This window comes from Corvus kubaryi, unplaced genomic scaffold (assembly GCF_017639235.1).
Source record: "Corvus kubaryi isolate FWS band 111438036 unplaced genomic scaffold, C.kubaryi_AGA036_p1.0 37398, whole genome shotgun sequence".
Taxonomy (NCBI): Eukaryota; Metazoa; Chordata; class Aves; order Passeriformes; family Corvidae; genus Corvus; species Corvus kubaryi.
The window spans coordinates 39,779,321-39,796,415 of record NW_024581137.1 but is presented as its reverse complement, the minus strand read 5'-3'; the positions used below and the strand labels follow the sequence as shown (position 1 = coordinate 39,796,415).

At 36.8% G+C, this 17,095-nt stretch overlaps 1 protein-coding gene across 2 annotated transcripts in view; it reads right to left on the bottom strand.

Annotated features, from left to right (window-relative positions):
- The window catches only part of PLXDC2 (plexin domain containing 2), a 261,691-nt gene that overhangs the window by 109,729 nt on the left and 134,867 nt on the right, over positions 1–17,095 (bottom strand). For both annotated transcript variants that reach the window (XM_042043342.1, XM_042043341.1), the window contains exons 3-4: positions 11,688–11,834; positions 6,059–6,128 (exon numbers count right to left, since the gene is read on the bottom strand). In XM_042043342.1, coding sequence (XP_041899276.1) covers positions 6,059–6,128; positions 11,688–11,834 — 217 coding nt within the window. The remainder of the gene's footprint in view (positions 1–6,058; positions 6,129–11,687; positions 11,835–17,095) is intronic.

The following is a 17,095-nucleotide window of genomic DNA, read 5'->3' as shown; positions in this document are numbered from 1 at the left end:
GTAATAGCACAATATTATTAAAATTTGAATGCTATTCTAAATGCTGAGCATAAGATAAATGCCTACTAAAAAATTATACTATAAAAAGTTATGGATCCTTTTTAGACATAGTCCATACCTGACAACTTCCCAGTGTTCAGTGGAGCAGTTTTTGGCTATCCTGAAGGCTCTTTGCCTTAACATTAAGCCATTTAATTTATTATTATTTTCTGCAAAATGATTAAATTTTATTTAATGCTTATTTGGCATTACATGTGGACAGTACTTTGGCTAGCTATCCGTTATTCTATGAAACAGAGTCTTACAAAACCACAAATATGGTCATTTTAAGTCCTGTTACCACTTCAGTGCAACTACTGCCCATGATCCTTACAGTCAAAGTTGGAAAATGCTTTAATATATGATGATCAGGGTAATGTCAAGGCATATGGAATGCTTTTTTTCCCCCTAAAGCTTATCATTCTCTTTGCCCTAAGTGCTTCTGATCCAATTTGTAAAGATAAAGCATAAGTGTGGGAATGGAAAGAGTTGTAAGAGTTCACCAAGGAAAGGTAGGCAAAGCAGAGTTTCCAGGGAGGGACTGCTCCCTTACAAAGACAGGAGGGATATTCCCAGGACACTTGACACAGGAAATGACAGACAAAGGAAGCTTTACAGGGAGAAAATTTTTGTAACAACTGCACGGCAATATAAGACATCAGAAAAAGAGGAGGTGAATGAAGGCAATTGTGTGAGCTAGTCAACAGCCAGACCTCTACAGTCCCTTCAGAGTGAGCTGCCCACTGGTGATGACAAGTGTAATCCCCTGTAACAGACACAAGCTAATCCGAGCCACTGATTTTGGCTAGAAACACTGTGTTTCACTCTGCTTTGTATCACCTTTGCCATTTAACAGATGTTGCCCATAGGGCAATTTGTGTTATCAAAGAGCTCTTCATTAAGTGACGAACACATCTCCTGCTGGCTCCTGTCCTGAAGGGTTCAGAGCAGCAGGAACAGCCAGAAAAGCTTCACTGAGATTTCTGACAGACTCCAAAAAAATGCTCCACTCAGGACACTGATAATTCAAAGGGCCAGGTAAATTTCACTCCACCTATCCACTGGTTTGAAAGTTTAAGAAAATAAATGCATGAGATGCAGGGAAAATAAAACATAATCATTCCCTGAGGACTAGAAATTTCCAGATAATTTTTCATTAGCATAGACTTTCTGCAGGCTGCAAATGCACCACCATTCTCACCCTTAACAAGCTCAGGTCCTGATCCCGTGGACCCTTCTCTTTCCATAGCATCACCAGCTAGGTGGACAAATTTCCCTCCTGCTCAGAGGTATTGCTCTGTGGGCCAGCACAGAAAGATAGGGCTCAGACAGTGCGACATCAGGCTTTATTCCTTCTCCACAGCATGCTCTCTATCACTGATCCTTTTTCCTTGAAAGTACTGCAAAATTTGATGGAAATTATATTAGAATTTGCCACACTTTGGTAATTATTTTTCTTATCCCTCCTGCTACAGTGAAAACAGTAAAATTAAACATGAATTCCATAACCATACATACACATTCAATGTCCAAAAGGAATTTTAAAGTGTTACCTCTGCATAAAACTTCAGCTTTTATGCAGCTAACCAACTAGCTTGCTAACCTGAGATATTTTGCCTCTGCTACTTTCCCACAAGCTATATGTACACATAAAAAGAGTTTGATACTGAAATAACTGTGATTCCTCGTCAAAATGAAAGATTACTTTGACTCAGTTGTCCTGACAAGTCAGGGTTTAGAAACCATGCTCAGGTACCTAACAGCTGCTCCTCAACACAAGATCTAACAACATCAAGTTTCAGCAGAAAAATTTTTCAATGCTTGTTTTCTTATCTTGTGTCAATGGAGTGTAGGACAGTTATAGTTTTGATGAAAAGCTGTGTGAATCTTGGATGCACAAAGATCTCTTTCTTCCATAAATACAAGTATTTTTAAGCATGAGATCTGCCCATAGGAAGTAATAATCATACAAAGAGTTCTCGATTTCTGTTTTAGAAAATTATCAACTTTAATTCAATTACACTGGGATTTACTGCTAGGATGGCTTTTTATTTCTTTGTTCGGTACTCCTTTGATTATTGACATTGGTAGAAATGCTCAGGCAGCATCTTCACTGTAAGAATTACTTCAAACAATTCCTCCATCTGGAATATTCCTCTACGGAAAGATGACTCATGAAATATTATCTCACCAGAATTTAATACAATATTTAAAAATTCAGCTGCTTGTTTCAACTTTAGCAGTTTGCTGTTACATAGGGTAGGTGGACATTTCTGGACCCTTCTTCATGCTAGCTGGCAAAATGTCTCAACAGTCAGCTTTATAAATCTAAAAATGTAACCACCTAGTCACTTCAATTTCTACTGTCATTGTTATATTTCATTAATGCTGGGCAATGTTTGCACAGCAAGGCCTTTCCTGCTCCCTGCAATACCACAGAGAAATTTAATGTGAACTAAAAATGCCTTAAAAGCAAAAAACCCCAACTGAATAATTGACAGGAGCTGATATAAAATTGCACTAAAAAATAGAGACTGATAAAGAAAACAAACCAAAAAACCCCTCAGAGAATAAACAAGAGGGGCTTACTATCATGAACATGGAAAATAGAGCCAGCAGTGAAGTTTGCTGCATGTTGAGTAGGATGTGGGGCCACAGAGCTTCAAGGACACCTGTGAGAAGTGTTATGGTACTGCATGGAGAGATGCATCACAAGACAGGGTTTTCCCAGCTCTGCTGAGCTCTGTGAGAGGTGTCAAAGACTGGCAACAATCAGACTTCATATACGCAGCTCCTGACATGCACAATATGACTTGCTATCTCAACAGTGTTTTTTTATGAAAATAACCACATTCTTGGGCCATAGGGCACCACATTTAGAAAGCTTCACAGAAACCAAAATGCAGCTTCTTCTTGCGTTACTTACTATTATTAAAGTTTTGAGAGCTATCTATAGGAATCTGGGCAGAGAAATGTCTGTATAGCAAAGAAACAATTACTAATTATGTTAATAATTAGTTTAATTCTAATATAAAATTCCTGTAATAATATATAGCCTTTTCAAATACAAACTAAGGACAACAGTGGATAAGACCCTCGAACTATTTATTTTCACTCCGCATTCTTCCTTTTCTTAGTTGAACAGAATCAGCTTATCAAAACTATTCAGAAGAGGAAATAAATATTAGCTAAAGAGAAAAAAAATTGAATTTTAAACCCCAGTAATTTCACAATCATCCCAAGCAATCTGGGAACCCTACTATTCCAGAATGCACACTCCATGAAGAATGGCAGAAACTATCGGGGTAGATGTTTTTATTGTGACAGGCATGTAATGTTCAATTGTACTCAACTTCCCTTTTAAGAAGGTTATTTAATTTATGATTTGGGTGTAAAAACAGTTTTTAGTTTTGTCATTAGCATAATTAATAATATCCTGCTCTCCAGGAAGTGGACTCCCGTACACATTAACTTTGTCATTCTTTCGATGTCAGAATAACCTCTGGAGGTATTCCAGGTCTCTAATAATAGTAATGACATTGTAAAATCTTGGTTACTAGGAAATAGCAGACCATACAGTATACGAAGCACATGGAACCTGTATTCATCTTTTGTTATCATAAATCACTGGTGGTAAAGTGTGGTGCTTAGCTTAGCAACAAAATTTGCACATATATCCAAAACAAAACGCTTTTAGAGAATTAGTACAGAAATAAACCTTTCTTTTCCAGCTAAATGAGTTTAGGAGTCTTATAGCTGTAGTAAAGGTTGCATCTTATCCTGGACTGACAGAATGACTTACAGTTACTGAGCTTTATCAAGATAGCATTTTAAAATCTATTACTAGCTAGATCTTTTTCGTGCTTAATTTTGAGGTTGAAAAATCATGGAAATGTCAATGAAAGACAGAAATATTTCTGTGCTAATGTCAATGGTGTACATTAAAAGGACTGATTTTAAAGTCCTATTTAGCTTGACAATAATCCCTAGATCTATTTACAGCAAAAATATTTTATTTAGTAGGAATGGAGCAAAAAGAAAAGCATAATTATCAGCCAGTATGCCATTAATACCCATAGAAAAGAATCCTGCAGAGCTGCAGTCATTTTTATATTCTTACGTGTTTTTTTAAAAAAAGAAAACAAAGACAAAATCACTTAAATTCCCCAGTTACTCTGTATCAAAAGGAAAAAAAAAATGTGTAACTCACAAACTGCTACTACACAGTTCACCTCAGGAGATTAACTTTCCTTCTAAGTCTTTTGGGTGCGATGGAGAAACTGGTCACAGCACAGTACTTTAGTGAAAGTGGTAAAAGTAGTAAAAATTCAGGACTTCCATTAAAAGGGAAGGCTTAGCAGAATGACCACACAAAAAGAATTACTTGGAGAGAGTGAACTTTGTGAAATTTTAAGGAACCAAGTACAGCGGTAAGAATAAGGGGACATTTAGAGGATGAACCCTGTCCCCACCACTGTTGTTTTAGCTGTGCAGGATCCATCCCATCCCATCCCATCCCATCCCATCCCATCCCATCCCATCCCATCCCATCCCATTCTTTCATGCTACGCAGATCATGTGCTTGATTTTGGCAGCCTGTCAAATGCAACTCCTCTAATAAAGAACATAGAACTAGGCATCAGTGATGAAGCACCAAAATGAAATTAACAGCAAAGTAGAATGGAAATCAGACAAGTCTCAAAATCAGTGGTTCTTGGCTCATCTGATCCAAATCAGCAGCAAAATCTCATTGTTGATCAAGAAGGGAAAACTGATACTGAAGTCACCTCATAATCCTGCATCCTTTTTTATCATTCTACTGCAAAGCAACCATTTCACATCAGCCTTTATTCACCTTTGTCCATCACTTGTATTCTTCTTTGGAATCAAAATGGAGATCCTGATGAGGAACACGACTGGGACCTCTGTTCCAGTTCCCACTCTTGTTGAGACACTGGCTGCAATTCTACCCTAATCTTTTAGTCATAACCTCCCCATTCAGGACTCCAAGTAGACATGGATATCCCCTGATCCAGTCCATCTGGACCCCCACAGCAAAGGAAGGAGAAACTTTGACCAGGGACAGGGTAGGATTGCTCCTGATGACGGTGGCTGGTATTTCTGCCTGCTTGTACTGTCACATCTCTAGGCTGAGCACCACCACCCAGTGTCCATGAACTTGCTGGACATGTTCAAGGACCAGAGGATCCTGTGGGTGTGCTCTCCATGATGCTGCCTTTTGCCTCCCTGTTTTCATTTTTTTACTATTACTCCTTCTTTTTAGGATTTGTTATCTTCCACGTTGTCTCCTTTTCCTCATCTCATTAGAATCAAATTGTCTGTCAAGGAGGTGAAGTGGGAGGGGAACATAAGGAGTTGATGGCTGTTCCCAGCACAGAAGATTGGTGCAAGCAGCAGCCAGCAGCAGTGGGAGGCAGAACCCCAGCCATGAGCCATCAGTGGTGCCCAGAGCTGCCAGACTGGGAGCTCGAGCTGGCCCTACCTCCCTTCTCACCCCACTCGTCTCCTGGACGGAGGAGAGGAAGGCCATGGTACATTTTCAGAGGCTGTACCACACCACGACAATGCACTGCAGTGGGTTTGCCCTACAGGTGACACAGGATGTACTTCTAGCAGCACGTCTTATCTTTGGGCAGGAAATCCTCTTGCCTCATGCAGGCAAACCCTGTCTCCCTCCTTGTTTTGGCTCCAGCACTCTCACCACCAGTGCAACTGCTACATACACCCAAGTTCCCAAGGGGGAAATATCTAAACAGAAAAGGATTAATGCTGTAAAGCCTTACAATCAGATGGGTTTACAACAGTTCCACTTGAACTGCTGGAGGCTTTTCATCATATTGATATTTTGTGATTTTCTTTTTGTGGACAGGAAAATTTCCTAAATCAAAGCTGCAGTTTATCTCTTGACATATACAAGGCAGGGGAAAAAAAGTATTTTAAGTAGCTGCAAGAAACTCTTCTCATCTTACTCAAAGTAAATGGTTACAAAGCCACTTACCCCCAGTTGCCACAGTAATTTCACGTAGAAAATGTCCATAAAATGGAAAATCAAAGGACAGATTCACTCTCTGAAAGGAATAACACCAAAAAAATAAAATCAATATTGAGCAGAACATTAAGAGAAAAAAAGATGAACAGTCATCCACTTCAAATATCTCTTCCATTGCTTTTTATTTTTCACCAGAGCCTTGTTATTCTTAATTTGGAATTGCCAGTAGCTAACTGGAAAGAATTCTGTGGAGCACTTAAACACTTAAAGCAGTGGATCTTTATAACAGAAAACTTCAGAAAAGAAAATACACAAACAGACATTGTAACTCAATCACAAGAATAAAATTAATAAAAGATTTGTAGAATTTCTGCTTAAAAAAAATGTTGCTTTAACCTCTTAAAAGGAGCCATCAATATCTAAAGCCTAAGCAATATCTGTGTTTTACAGGATGCCTGCTGCTTTGGCTGCTGGCTATCTGCTGCTCTGCCAAACCAGCCTTCAGTTTCAAGTGCTGTCCCTGACATCCTGCTGCTACCTGGGTCTTGTCTGATAAAGGCTGGTCACTGGAAGGTAATTCCTCCATCAAACCCACAAGACACCAGTTCCCAAAACTCTATACTGTCAGCTAGGAAATGGAATGATGCATAAAGAAATAATCAACAGAAGAAATAACAAACTCTACTTAAGTTGTTATTGCAAAAGGAAATAAAATAGTAAAATAATAAATAAAAATTTTAAAAGAATCTTTTTTTCTCCATTTCCCTACAGGTGACTATCCTCTATCAGCTGAATTCATAGCAGAGAATTGTAATTTGGGGAACGAACTCTTCTTCTCAACTAAACTCACCATAGAGCATCATTCAAATTCAAACTCATTTTGCCTCTCTGCCTATGGCTTTATCTTTTTCCACCTATTCCATTCCTTTCCCAAAGCTCATTGATTATTGTGGACACTCATAATTATCACCTTGTGTACTACCTGGTTAACTGCTGAATAAATTAGTAGTCATGGCAGAAAAGAGTGCTGAAATCCCAGCAAGGTCTTTTCACTGTTTGAATATAATATCCTGTGAAAAACACATCTCTTCCATAATGGTCCAAATACCAAATATGAAATGAGCATGCAGCCCATTATTCCTTATTTTGGAGGAGTTACTACAGTAACAACTGGTGTGAAGATGGGTTGTTGGTGACTATCCCTCAACCCTAAACTTTAAGGACTCCACTTAAGGTCAACAGCCCACACATTTTAAAAATGTGGGGGGAAAAAAAGGAAGAAGAAAAGTACTCTTTCATCTTTCTTTTCCCTACCATTATTTCTGTCCTGTGTTTTATTATTTTCAGATTATATGATTACTTCTTCTCTCAGGAAGAATTATATTTACATACACCAGAAATGTTTAAAGAATTATTTATCATGAAATTTGCAGTTGAAGACTTACAGTAACTTTAAATTAGATTTGGTTTCTGTTTAAGTGGAAGACAGAATTTTGACAGGATTTATTAGCACATTTTTTGTTTGTTTTTAATTAGAATGCAAAATCCATTTGCCTTGTGTTAATTGGACTGAGTAGGTTCTAATGACCTTTTCTGTATATACATAAATATGGATGTACAACTGAACATTTCTAATCAAAAATGGCATATGCAAAAGATAGCACATGAATTAATTCACACAAATGTTCTTTTACCATGTTCTACAGCTTTCAATGCTGAAGTGTATGCTATATCTATGAATGCACTCCATTTAAATTGTCCTTGCTCTACCAAACATAGTTTGAAGAACTCTGTTAAAACTACCAATTTTCTGACCAAATTTTCCCTCTTTCCTTTATATGTCACCCTCCATTTTACCTATTAACTTTAACTTTCTGAGTACACAATAACCATTAAACTACCTCAAATGAAAACCATGCCCCCTTACCTGTCTTCTGAATCGCTACAATATAAACACTAATACAAAGATGTCTGCACCAAAAACTTGATATCATTCCCACTCAAGCCAGATACAGATCTCCCACTGGCTTAAGTCAAAATGTGATACCTTAAATTCTGACAATGTAAAAATGTTTAACATAGCCAATTTTTTAGCATAATACTGTAATAAAGAACCAACATGATTTAAGTAATATTTTAAAACACAATATTCTAACAGTCACTAATATTATGCTTTCATTTTCATGCTAGAAAGCATACCTTGTTTTTTAGAAAGAATACCAGAGTTTTCAATTCACTGAAATAAAGTGTTTTCTCCATGCATAAATGATAGAATGGACTGGAAGAAAAGAGACTTGAGCTCCCAAGTATGAGGTATCCTGTATTCTAGTTCAATGTTAGGGTAATCAACTCCTAGATATCTAATCTAAACACACTGAATATCAAAGCCACCTCTAAAATTTTATTATATGGTTAAGAAGATGGTGGCAATATATTGAAAAAACACACTTACTACTAGTGATATAAATCCTGTAGTGTTAGACATTGTAATTGTGCCATTAATATATGTTTGCTACTTTCCACAAACAATTACTATGCTGTTTATCAAGTCAAACCATCTCATGGATCCTCTCCAGGACCCTCTCCAGTTTTTATGGATTTTCTTGTAGAAGCAAAACCAACTGACAGCTTCTGGGAACTCTTAAGATTATTCACTTCCAAATGAAGGAAAACACACAAATTGAGTGTAAAATGTTTAGTATTCAAAGAACCCCTGACATCGTAAATGAATTCCTTGATATTTAGCTGGTAAGAATTTAACTCCTGGTCCTATTGTCAAATGAGAGAATAATGTTTAGAAATTATCAGCATGAAAATCACTGGGTCACAGAAAGATGTGCAAAATGGCCTTATGAAAAGAGTAATGTCAAAGTTTATCTCTACAGGAGAGAAGGTAAGAGATTGTTGCTGCGGTATGTATGATCTCAAAATATATGACTTTACAGTTGTACAGTTATAGAGATCACATCTCTCTGTTAAATAACTTTGCTGTGTAGTACATATGGATGCTGTTTACTTGGACACAAACATACAAAAAAGTCAACTATAGATCGTACGTCATTACAGGATGACTCTCTGGTACTTTTTCAGCCTTTGAGGGGACATTAATCTGAAAAAGGGGTCTTTAAAACTGTATGTAGACATGGCTGCAGCCACTCAAGTTCCCAGTCCAAGATGTTTGGGTAAGCATGAAAAGAGATGGATATCAGTGTGCTAAACAGGGACCAGAGCCTTCTCTGCTGGAGCTGGCAGAAAGGCAGAGAGGGCACCTGACATTCAGAAGAAAGGTCTTAAACCACTTGCTTTGGGGAGAAACAGTTGAAGCCCTCAAGGTTCCATCTGGCATGCTGAATGGTCCTCTACACCAATCCCACACCAGACTAAAAAATATTGCCTTGTTCTAGCCTCTAGTTTAATAACTTCAACAAAATGACCCCCTTGGAATGGACATTTTAGCTGCATAATCTCAGGGATCCAATTGGAAACAAAAGTGCTTACAACAAAGACATGGAAGGGTGTCATCTTTACTAATCATTAAACATGGGTTAAAATTTCTCAAAGAAATTTAATTAATGTTTAGGTCCCAGGTTTCAGAAATTACTTTTAAAAGGAAAAGATGTTATACCTTTTATAAGTATTTGTAATTTATTTATTACCTTTTCTTTTGGCATATTTCCATTCTTTCCCTCAACATGGAGCACCAGGATCCCACACAAAGTAGACAAGGCAGAAAATAGAGGTTCTCACTTTTAGGTACCCTCGAGGTTCTTTTTTTCTCATTAGAATCAAGTTGTCTTAAGAAAAGAGCTGATACACTGTTTTATTAAGTCTGCCCCAAAGATATATAACTGTCTGAACCCTCTGCATTTGCATTAACCCTGACTGCCTACGGTCTTTTAACTATGAAGGATATATTTTTGGCATTGGACTCTCTGACACTTAGATGTGCTGGATTTATCACCTCACTCTGCTTTCTGTATTCTAACTTAAATACCACAGTGTAGGAACCCAGAGTGCAGAGAATATGTCTCTGCCTGTTTTGAGGGGTTTCACCCCCCTGAACAACACAGCTTTTGACCTCTGTCCATGGAAAAAACTGACTACTATTAGAAAACAACTAGAAACTGTACTAGTGTAAATTAGGTGACAGACTACTATGTAAGATTGTCACAGGGTGAAAAATTTAGAGGTTTTGGGTTTGTTAATGTAGTAAATAGACAAAAGCAGAACCCATCAAAATGGAGGATTGTTGTTGTTCTCCAAACCTCCTTCTTGTTCTACTACTCCATATTCTGCAGTAAAAGTAGTTTGGGATGATTGGACAAAGAATTCCGCAGTTCCTGGCTGTGTTATTAAATAATTGGTAAAAAAGTAAATATAATGTACGTTTTTAGTAACCATTGGTTAATTTATCTTTAAAAAGGCTGTGTAATCTTGATAATTGGGCTTTTCTCCTGCATTCTCTGCTTTGTGCTATGTCTGAATCATGCTAGTGACTCTTTTTCTCTGATAAGACTTAATAAACAACTATCGAGAAGCAGCGAAGGCTGAGAGTCCCTGTTTGTCTCTGGAACTCCTGGCAAGGACTTTAAAAACTCTCTCCCATCAGGAGAGGTTTGATTACGGCACAGTCAGTGTCACCACAGTATTTCTTTCTGCTGCCTCTTGCATCCCTCTGAGCAGTCACCTGGCTTGTACCAGGGTGATAACAGATAAACAAAGGAAAAGACGAATTAAACTTGGGCTTTCTCTTTAAAACTGTTAAACACACCTGCATCTTTAAAAAGTGTACAACTTTTAAGTAAGGCATTCACTAGATTTTGTTTTAAACTGGCAAAACCCAAGGACTTTTTGTTGGAGCTAAGTTGGTGAATGGATGAAACAAGAATCTCATGAGCCACAGTTCCGAGCTGTAATTTTCTGTATTTAATTTGTGCTAATATTGGCTCTTCTATGTATGCAGCTTCTAGCCACATATGAAAACAGAGAATATAATCTTTAAATTACAGAGTATTTTATTCCCTTCCTAAGTGTGTAAGCCCGTTATTTTCATACCCATTTTTTCCAGCAACGATTACAATAAGTTAAATATGATTGTTATTCACGCTACAATTTATTTATATGCTGATAACCTAAAATTGTGATCACATAATTTCTGTTACTATATGACATTCTCATGAGCTTTATCAGTTGTCCCAAAAGGAAATATAAGCGTGACACCTCATATAAAATAGAAGTGCAAACACACCACATACGTTCTGTGGGAGACTTAAAACTTCATCAACTTCATCCTGAACCCAACTCTATCACTATTAAACTCAACAGTAAAATTCCCTCCGATTTCAGCAATGCAAGTGGTTTATTGTTTGATAGATTGTGATCCTTATGAAGGATTCCCTATGAGGAAAATTTTAAATGTATCTGTAAAGGCATCTCTGAATGACTGTTACAGAAGGTTCAAAAAGGCAACTTGGAATCAATTGATAACAAGAGTGTAAAGACTTCCACAGCTTAACTAGAATTCAAAGATATAGCTCTGTGAGCAGTAGTCATGGTACTTAGTAATAGTGCTGTGTGGGTCCCTGGGGAAAAATATCCAAAGTCTTTAGTCAAAGAAGAAAATGGTAAAATAACTTACTGCTGCTTGACGGTGGGTATTGGAAAGGATCCCATGAATCTTTACTTTGTCCTTCTCCATTTGGTCTATATTGACCCACAAATCCCGGCTAGTAGAATCATAGGGGCCATATGTCCTAGATGTATAATAATTATGATCTGTGTCCTCCTGAAAAAGGGAAAAAACATAGGAAAACCAGATTATAATGGAAGATGCACCTTAGCTATAAAACTCACCCTTGAAATACTGAGTCCTGTTGCTTCTCAAAGAAACTCAGTAATGAAGGAAAAAAGCACAAACTGTAAATATGTTGCAGAGACAGCTCTGCTCCCAACCATCAGCAGCTGACAAGGCAGTTACCTCAAGCAATCGTCTTATATTATAATTATAATGTTCACTATCACAAATCCCAATCATACGTGTTCTGTAATAACCAGTGAAATCTATGGCAAAATATTTGATGGCTTTGGAGGAAAGATGGACAGTTCCTGTAACAAGGGCCACACTCTAACAAAGCCATGGGAACCATTCACAGATAGCACCTTAAAAAAATTGTATTTTTTAACATTTCTGACCATAATTCAATAGACTATCCTATATAAGAACATCCAAAACATTTCTAATAGCTGTAGGCTTACAATTCTATTTTATTTTAAATCTCCAAATGTTTGGTTTACTGTAGATTTTCCCCTCCAAGACAGACAAATATATACATATTTGTAGAAGAAATCTTCCTAATTCTTGTGGTTTTTAAAGATGCAGTAGTTGCTGTCATGCTCTCCTCACAGCAAATTTCTGTTAAGGTCAATTACTGTGAAGGTCTGTACCTTCCTATATAAGACAGAGAAAAGAAAAAAAGTGTGTGGTCTGAGGCAAACAATGAAACATGTCTCAGATTTCCAGTCTTCCTTCACTCAAACTAAGCTGTTGCAACCATAAAATATTTAAATCAACAGCATTGCCAGCTTTCTGCTGAATAGCTACAAGTAATACTATGAAAGTAGTAAACGCTAGTATTTCTTAGTTCATTCCTTGCTTCCTCCCCTTCTGAGACAAAGCAAAAAGACCCAAAGCCTCAATGATAGAGTTTGAAAATTAAAATAAACTCAGAAAATACACAGTACCATAGAAAATGGAAGAGGCAGACTCAGAATTTAGAATTACCCTGGTGATGGAGAAGTTCCTCTCCTGCTTTACCTCCTATATCCAGTCAGCCACAGGGGAGTACCCTCACACCAGGCCATGCTGCCACGTGGACCTGACACCCCCTCCACACAGCCCCACATCATACACAACCAATTCCTACTGACATGATACTGAGCTGGAGACATACTTGGCAAGGATTTATATTCTACATGACATCATTCACGTCCTAGATTAAACATATTGACCATAAATCCTGTTTCAGCTGGATTTGATCCTATATTAACACCATTACTGACGCATTTTACTAAAGCAGTTGCAGATATAATCAGGTTCTTTTCTCCTTGACAATTTCTGTGTCTTCTGCTGAACTTTGTATGCCAGGATGTACTTTATATGTACAGTAAATCTCAGTAAAAATTCTGAAGAAGCAATTTTTAATGGCTTCACCAGCCCTAGGTTAGTCACACAAGTAAACATAATTAAAACTATACTGTCAGGAAGATGACAAAAGCCAGTCACCTTACCAAATTCTTTCCTCCTTTAATCGTCAACACAAACAGTTATTACTGCCATGTATACAATGGAGGTACTGTAAAGTAAAAGGATTTGAAAACAAATATATATATTCCCAGTCCAATTTATCATTCTGACTGGGAATTTCCTTAGTAAATAATGGTCACATTTAAGGCCTACCAAGTCTCAAGGAAAGAGCTCCAGAGACAAATAACAAATAATTACCAAGCGGTTTGTTTCAGATAAACATACAATATTTAAACCATAGTCAAAACTGTGAAAGTTTATTTTGTGTTGCAATTTTTTTATTGCTAAGAAAGCTACTCCAGTTAATTTCTAGTACCTAAGCCCCCACCTCCACAACTGGAAGGCTCTAGCACTGAGCCTAGTTGGTAGCTCTATCAGAATGTTTTAAATGGTATCTTGACCCATGCCCAAAGCAGATTTGTCATATAGCTTGTAAATCAAACACTTAAATTATAGCCTGCAGCTCAAGATTTTGGCACTGTGTGAGGAATTACTTATGTCTACCAAGTTTTGTGTATAAAAAGTCTTGTTTAGTATTTATTTCAAGTTAAATAATCTTAGATACTTCCAGAGGGAAGCAAATTTGCTTCTACTTGAATGATAGAAGGAAGACAGAATTGTTCTTCATAGCCTTCATGCAGAATTTTGTTAATAATAAATGCAGAATTTTATTAATTAATAATATTTATAGCATTTTATGAATATACTATTAATGATTTTTCTCTCACATCCTAATTTTTTTTAATCCCATCTGTAAACTTACAATCAGAAACAAAAAGGCACAAGCAGCTAACTAGTAAAGTTGATGTGAGCAGCTTGGGAGCACCCAGTAAGGTTAGGATCCAAACTTCTGTTCCAAGTCACTGCCTTCATAGTTTCTAATTTGCATTACCATGGAAATGAAATTCTTGGAGTCTTTCATAAATACGATTTTATTGGTATCATTAGATACGTACGAGTTTTCATTCTGTCAGACCTGTTTATATGCTTTGGTTGATTGTACTTGCTTCATAAGACACTCCATTCCCTCTAGGTAGGTACTACATAAGAAGATGGAAAAATGCTTAAGAATTTATATGAATTTGCATGTAAACTATTCAATTAAGAAAAGAGTTTTAATAGTCATATGAGACAGATTTAGAGTTCTGCTGATAATTAGAATTATATGTAAATACAATTAGGACAAGAAACAAACTTTTCAGTATCTATTAATGACATAGAAGCATGTTACTGAAAGGAAGAACATGCAGAGAAAGCAGAGAACATACACTTGACTGCTTCAAGAAAGCTTTTATTTTTTCTTTGTTTTTCAGGTATTTGGGGGATATGAGCATTATCTCCCATTGGTTCTCTGGATGTGCAGTTCTGTTCAAATACTGTTTTTACTGTACTTCATGTATATGAAGTACATAGCACCTTTCTTCTACCGAACAGTACAGCATTAAAGCAAAGGATTTCTCCAGATATTCTTTGCACCAGCTATGAGGATTACTGTTGGCAACCTTTGCGACTATAAAGGGAATATTTATTAGAACATCTCTCATAAAACTTTTCTTTTGGGGAAACAAGTTATTTTTAACCTCAGGAAACACTTGATGCTGAGTTGCCATCTCATTGTAGATTGTAGAGATTAATTTCTTAGTTTTCATAAGGGATATTGTCTGATGACACTTGGAATATATTCCCATACTTCTCCAACTACAAATGAATTTTCTCAGGAAAGCTGAATACATGCACTACTCATAAAAGTTCAGCACAACTGAGGATTAAGCCTTCTTTAAATACTTGATGTTCAGTATTTGTTCCATATATTACATATACAGATAATCTCAAATACAGTCAAATATCACATACTCACTTCATCAGTAATTGCTGTCCCTTAAGAGATTAAGTCTTCCAATGTGTGATGTAATCTTTCACAATCAAGATAACAAAAATTAACTATATGTGATATTTAAAAGTAACAACTACATTATGCCTCTGACATTAGTTCAAATTATTAACTGAGATTCTGGCCAAAGATGCACATGAAAATAGTACTGAAACAAACATGAAACAATAAGCTCCCTCTCAGTGAAGTAAGACACCATGATTCGATGATGATAAAATCACATACATAAACATGGGACTTTTTAGATTTAATTCTTTTCCTGTCATATTTTTTCTTTAACAGAAATTGAAAGTAATATAAATCTCTAGGAGACAGATGATATTATCAAACAAGATTTAGGAGTAAGAGTCACTGTTGAATTCAACTGCATGAATATTTTGTTTTTAAATACTGGATTCAATTAGATCCAAACCACAGACATTACTGAACAAGAAGTTCTGCCATCTCTCAAGCTCTCTCTCTGTAAGGCTGTAATTGAAGAAAACTAATAACTTCAGCCAGAGAAAAAGCAGCTGGCACACCCAGGAATGAGCTCTGCTCTTGCACAGTAGTATGCTGCAGAAAAAGTCTTGCTTTCTCTGTAGCTGAAAAAGGAGAGGAGAGGAGAGGAGAGGAGAGGAGAGGAGAGGAGAGGAGAGGAGAGGAGAGGAGAGGAGAGGAGAGGAGAGGAGAGAAGAGGAGAGGAGAGAAGAGGAGAGAAGAGGAGAGAAGATTAACAAGACAAACTATTATAGATCAGCCGACCAGATGGCCGTTACATTTCAGCAGATTGTTTGGCTGCCTTCTCCCAGTACTGGAACATTGTTTGTGACATTATCAATGAAAAAACAATCAATCAATCAATCAATCATCCCATCCAAGGATCCTCATCTTCAGATATTTGTGATCAAGTGCCATGAACTACTGCCAGATGCAATAGAAGACAACAAGACTGCATTTAATTTGATAACTGTTGACCCTTTAAATATGCTACTTATTAAAATTGCATTTCCAACTTCAATTGGCATGACAACATAATGAAAAAATTCTGAAGCCCTCAAAAATATAGAGGTAGACTTTATAGATGCTTAATTTTATTACTGTGAAAGGAAGGTCTGGTATCTGATTTTTAACAAAATATATTAACAGATTGCTCTAATATTGCCAAACTCACAGACTAGGTCTATTTCTAAAATAACTGAAATTGCTGCTAGTATTTGCCCCAAAAATTAGTTCTGAGACAATTTATCACCAATTACTAATTTCAGAAAGTCGTCTTTACTTCTGAGTATAAACATTTCTAGATTAATAACCTATGAAATTAATCAGAGAATTGTGGTTTTTAAAAGATGCATTTGTAGACTATAATGGAAACACTGAAAGGAGAAAACATGAGACTTCATATTTTAAAACAAACTACTTTTCAGCAAAAAGAAGCAAAGATAACAATACTTTGGGTATTTAGAGAAAGGAAATAAGCTAGCAATTAAAATTATTTCCCTAAGGAATAAAGAAGTTCTGGCAATCCATTTTGTAGAACCAAAACACACTTTCTATTTAAATAAGACAGCATCAAGATGTCTCTGCACACATACAGCAAAAACAGCTTCCTCAAAACTATTTGTACTTTTACCGAATCCCATGTAATGCTGGCTGCTCTCTTATGGTATCTCTGCCTATCATGTCAGTAAAATACAGCCAAAATTGACTTCTGAATTGTTTCAGACTTCTGCTAGAAAATTGCTTTTAGTCCCCACCAGCTAAAAGCAGCTCAAGGGGGAGAACAGAGGTGACAGCTTGGGTAGGACTTGAGCTAGCTCTGCATTGCAGGTGATGGAAAACCTCTTCTCAACAGCACGTTTTGGGCACCGAG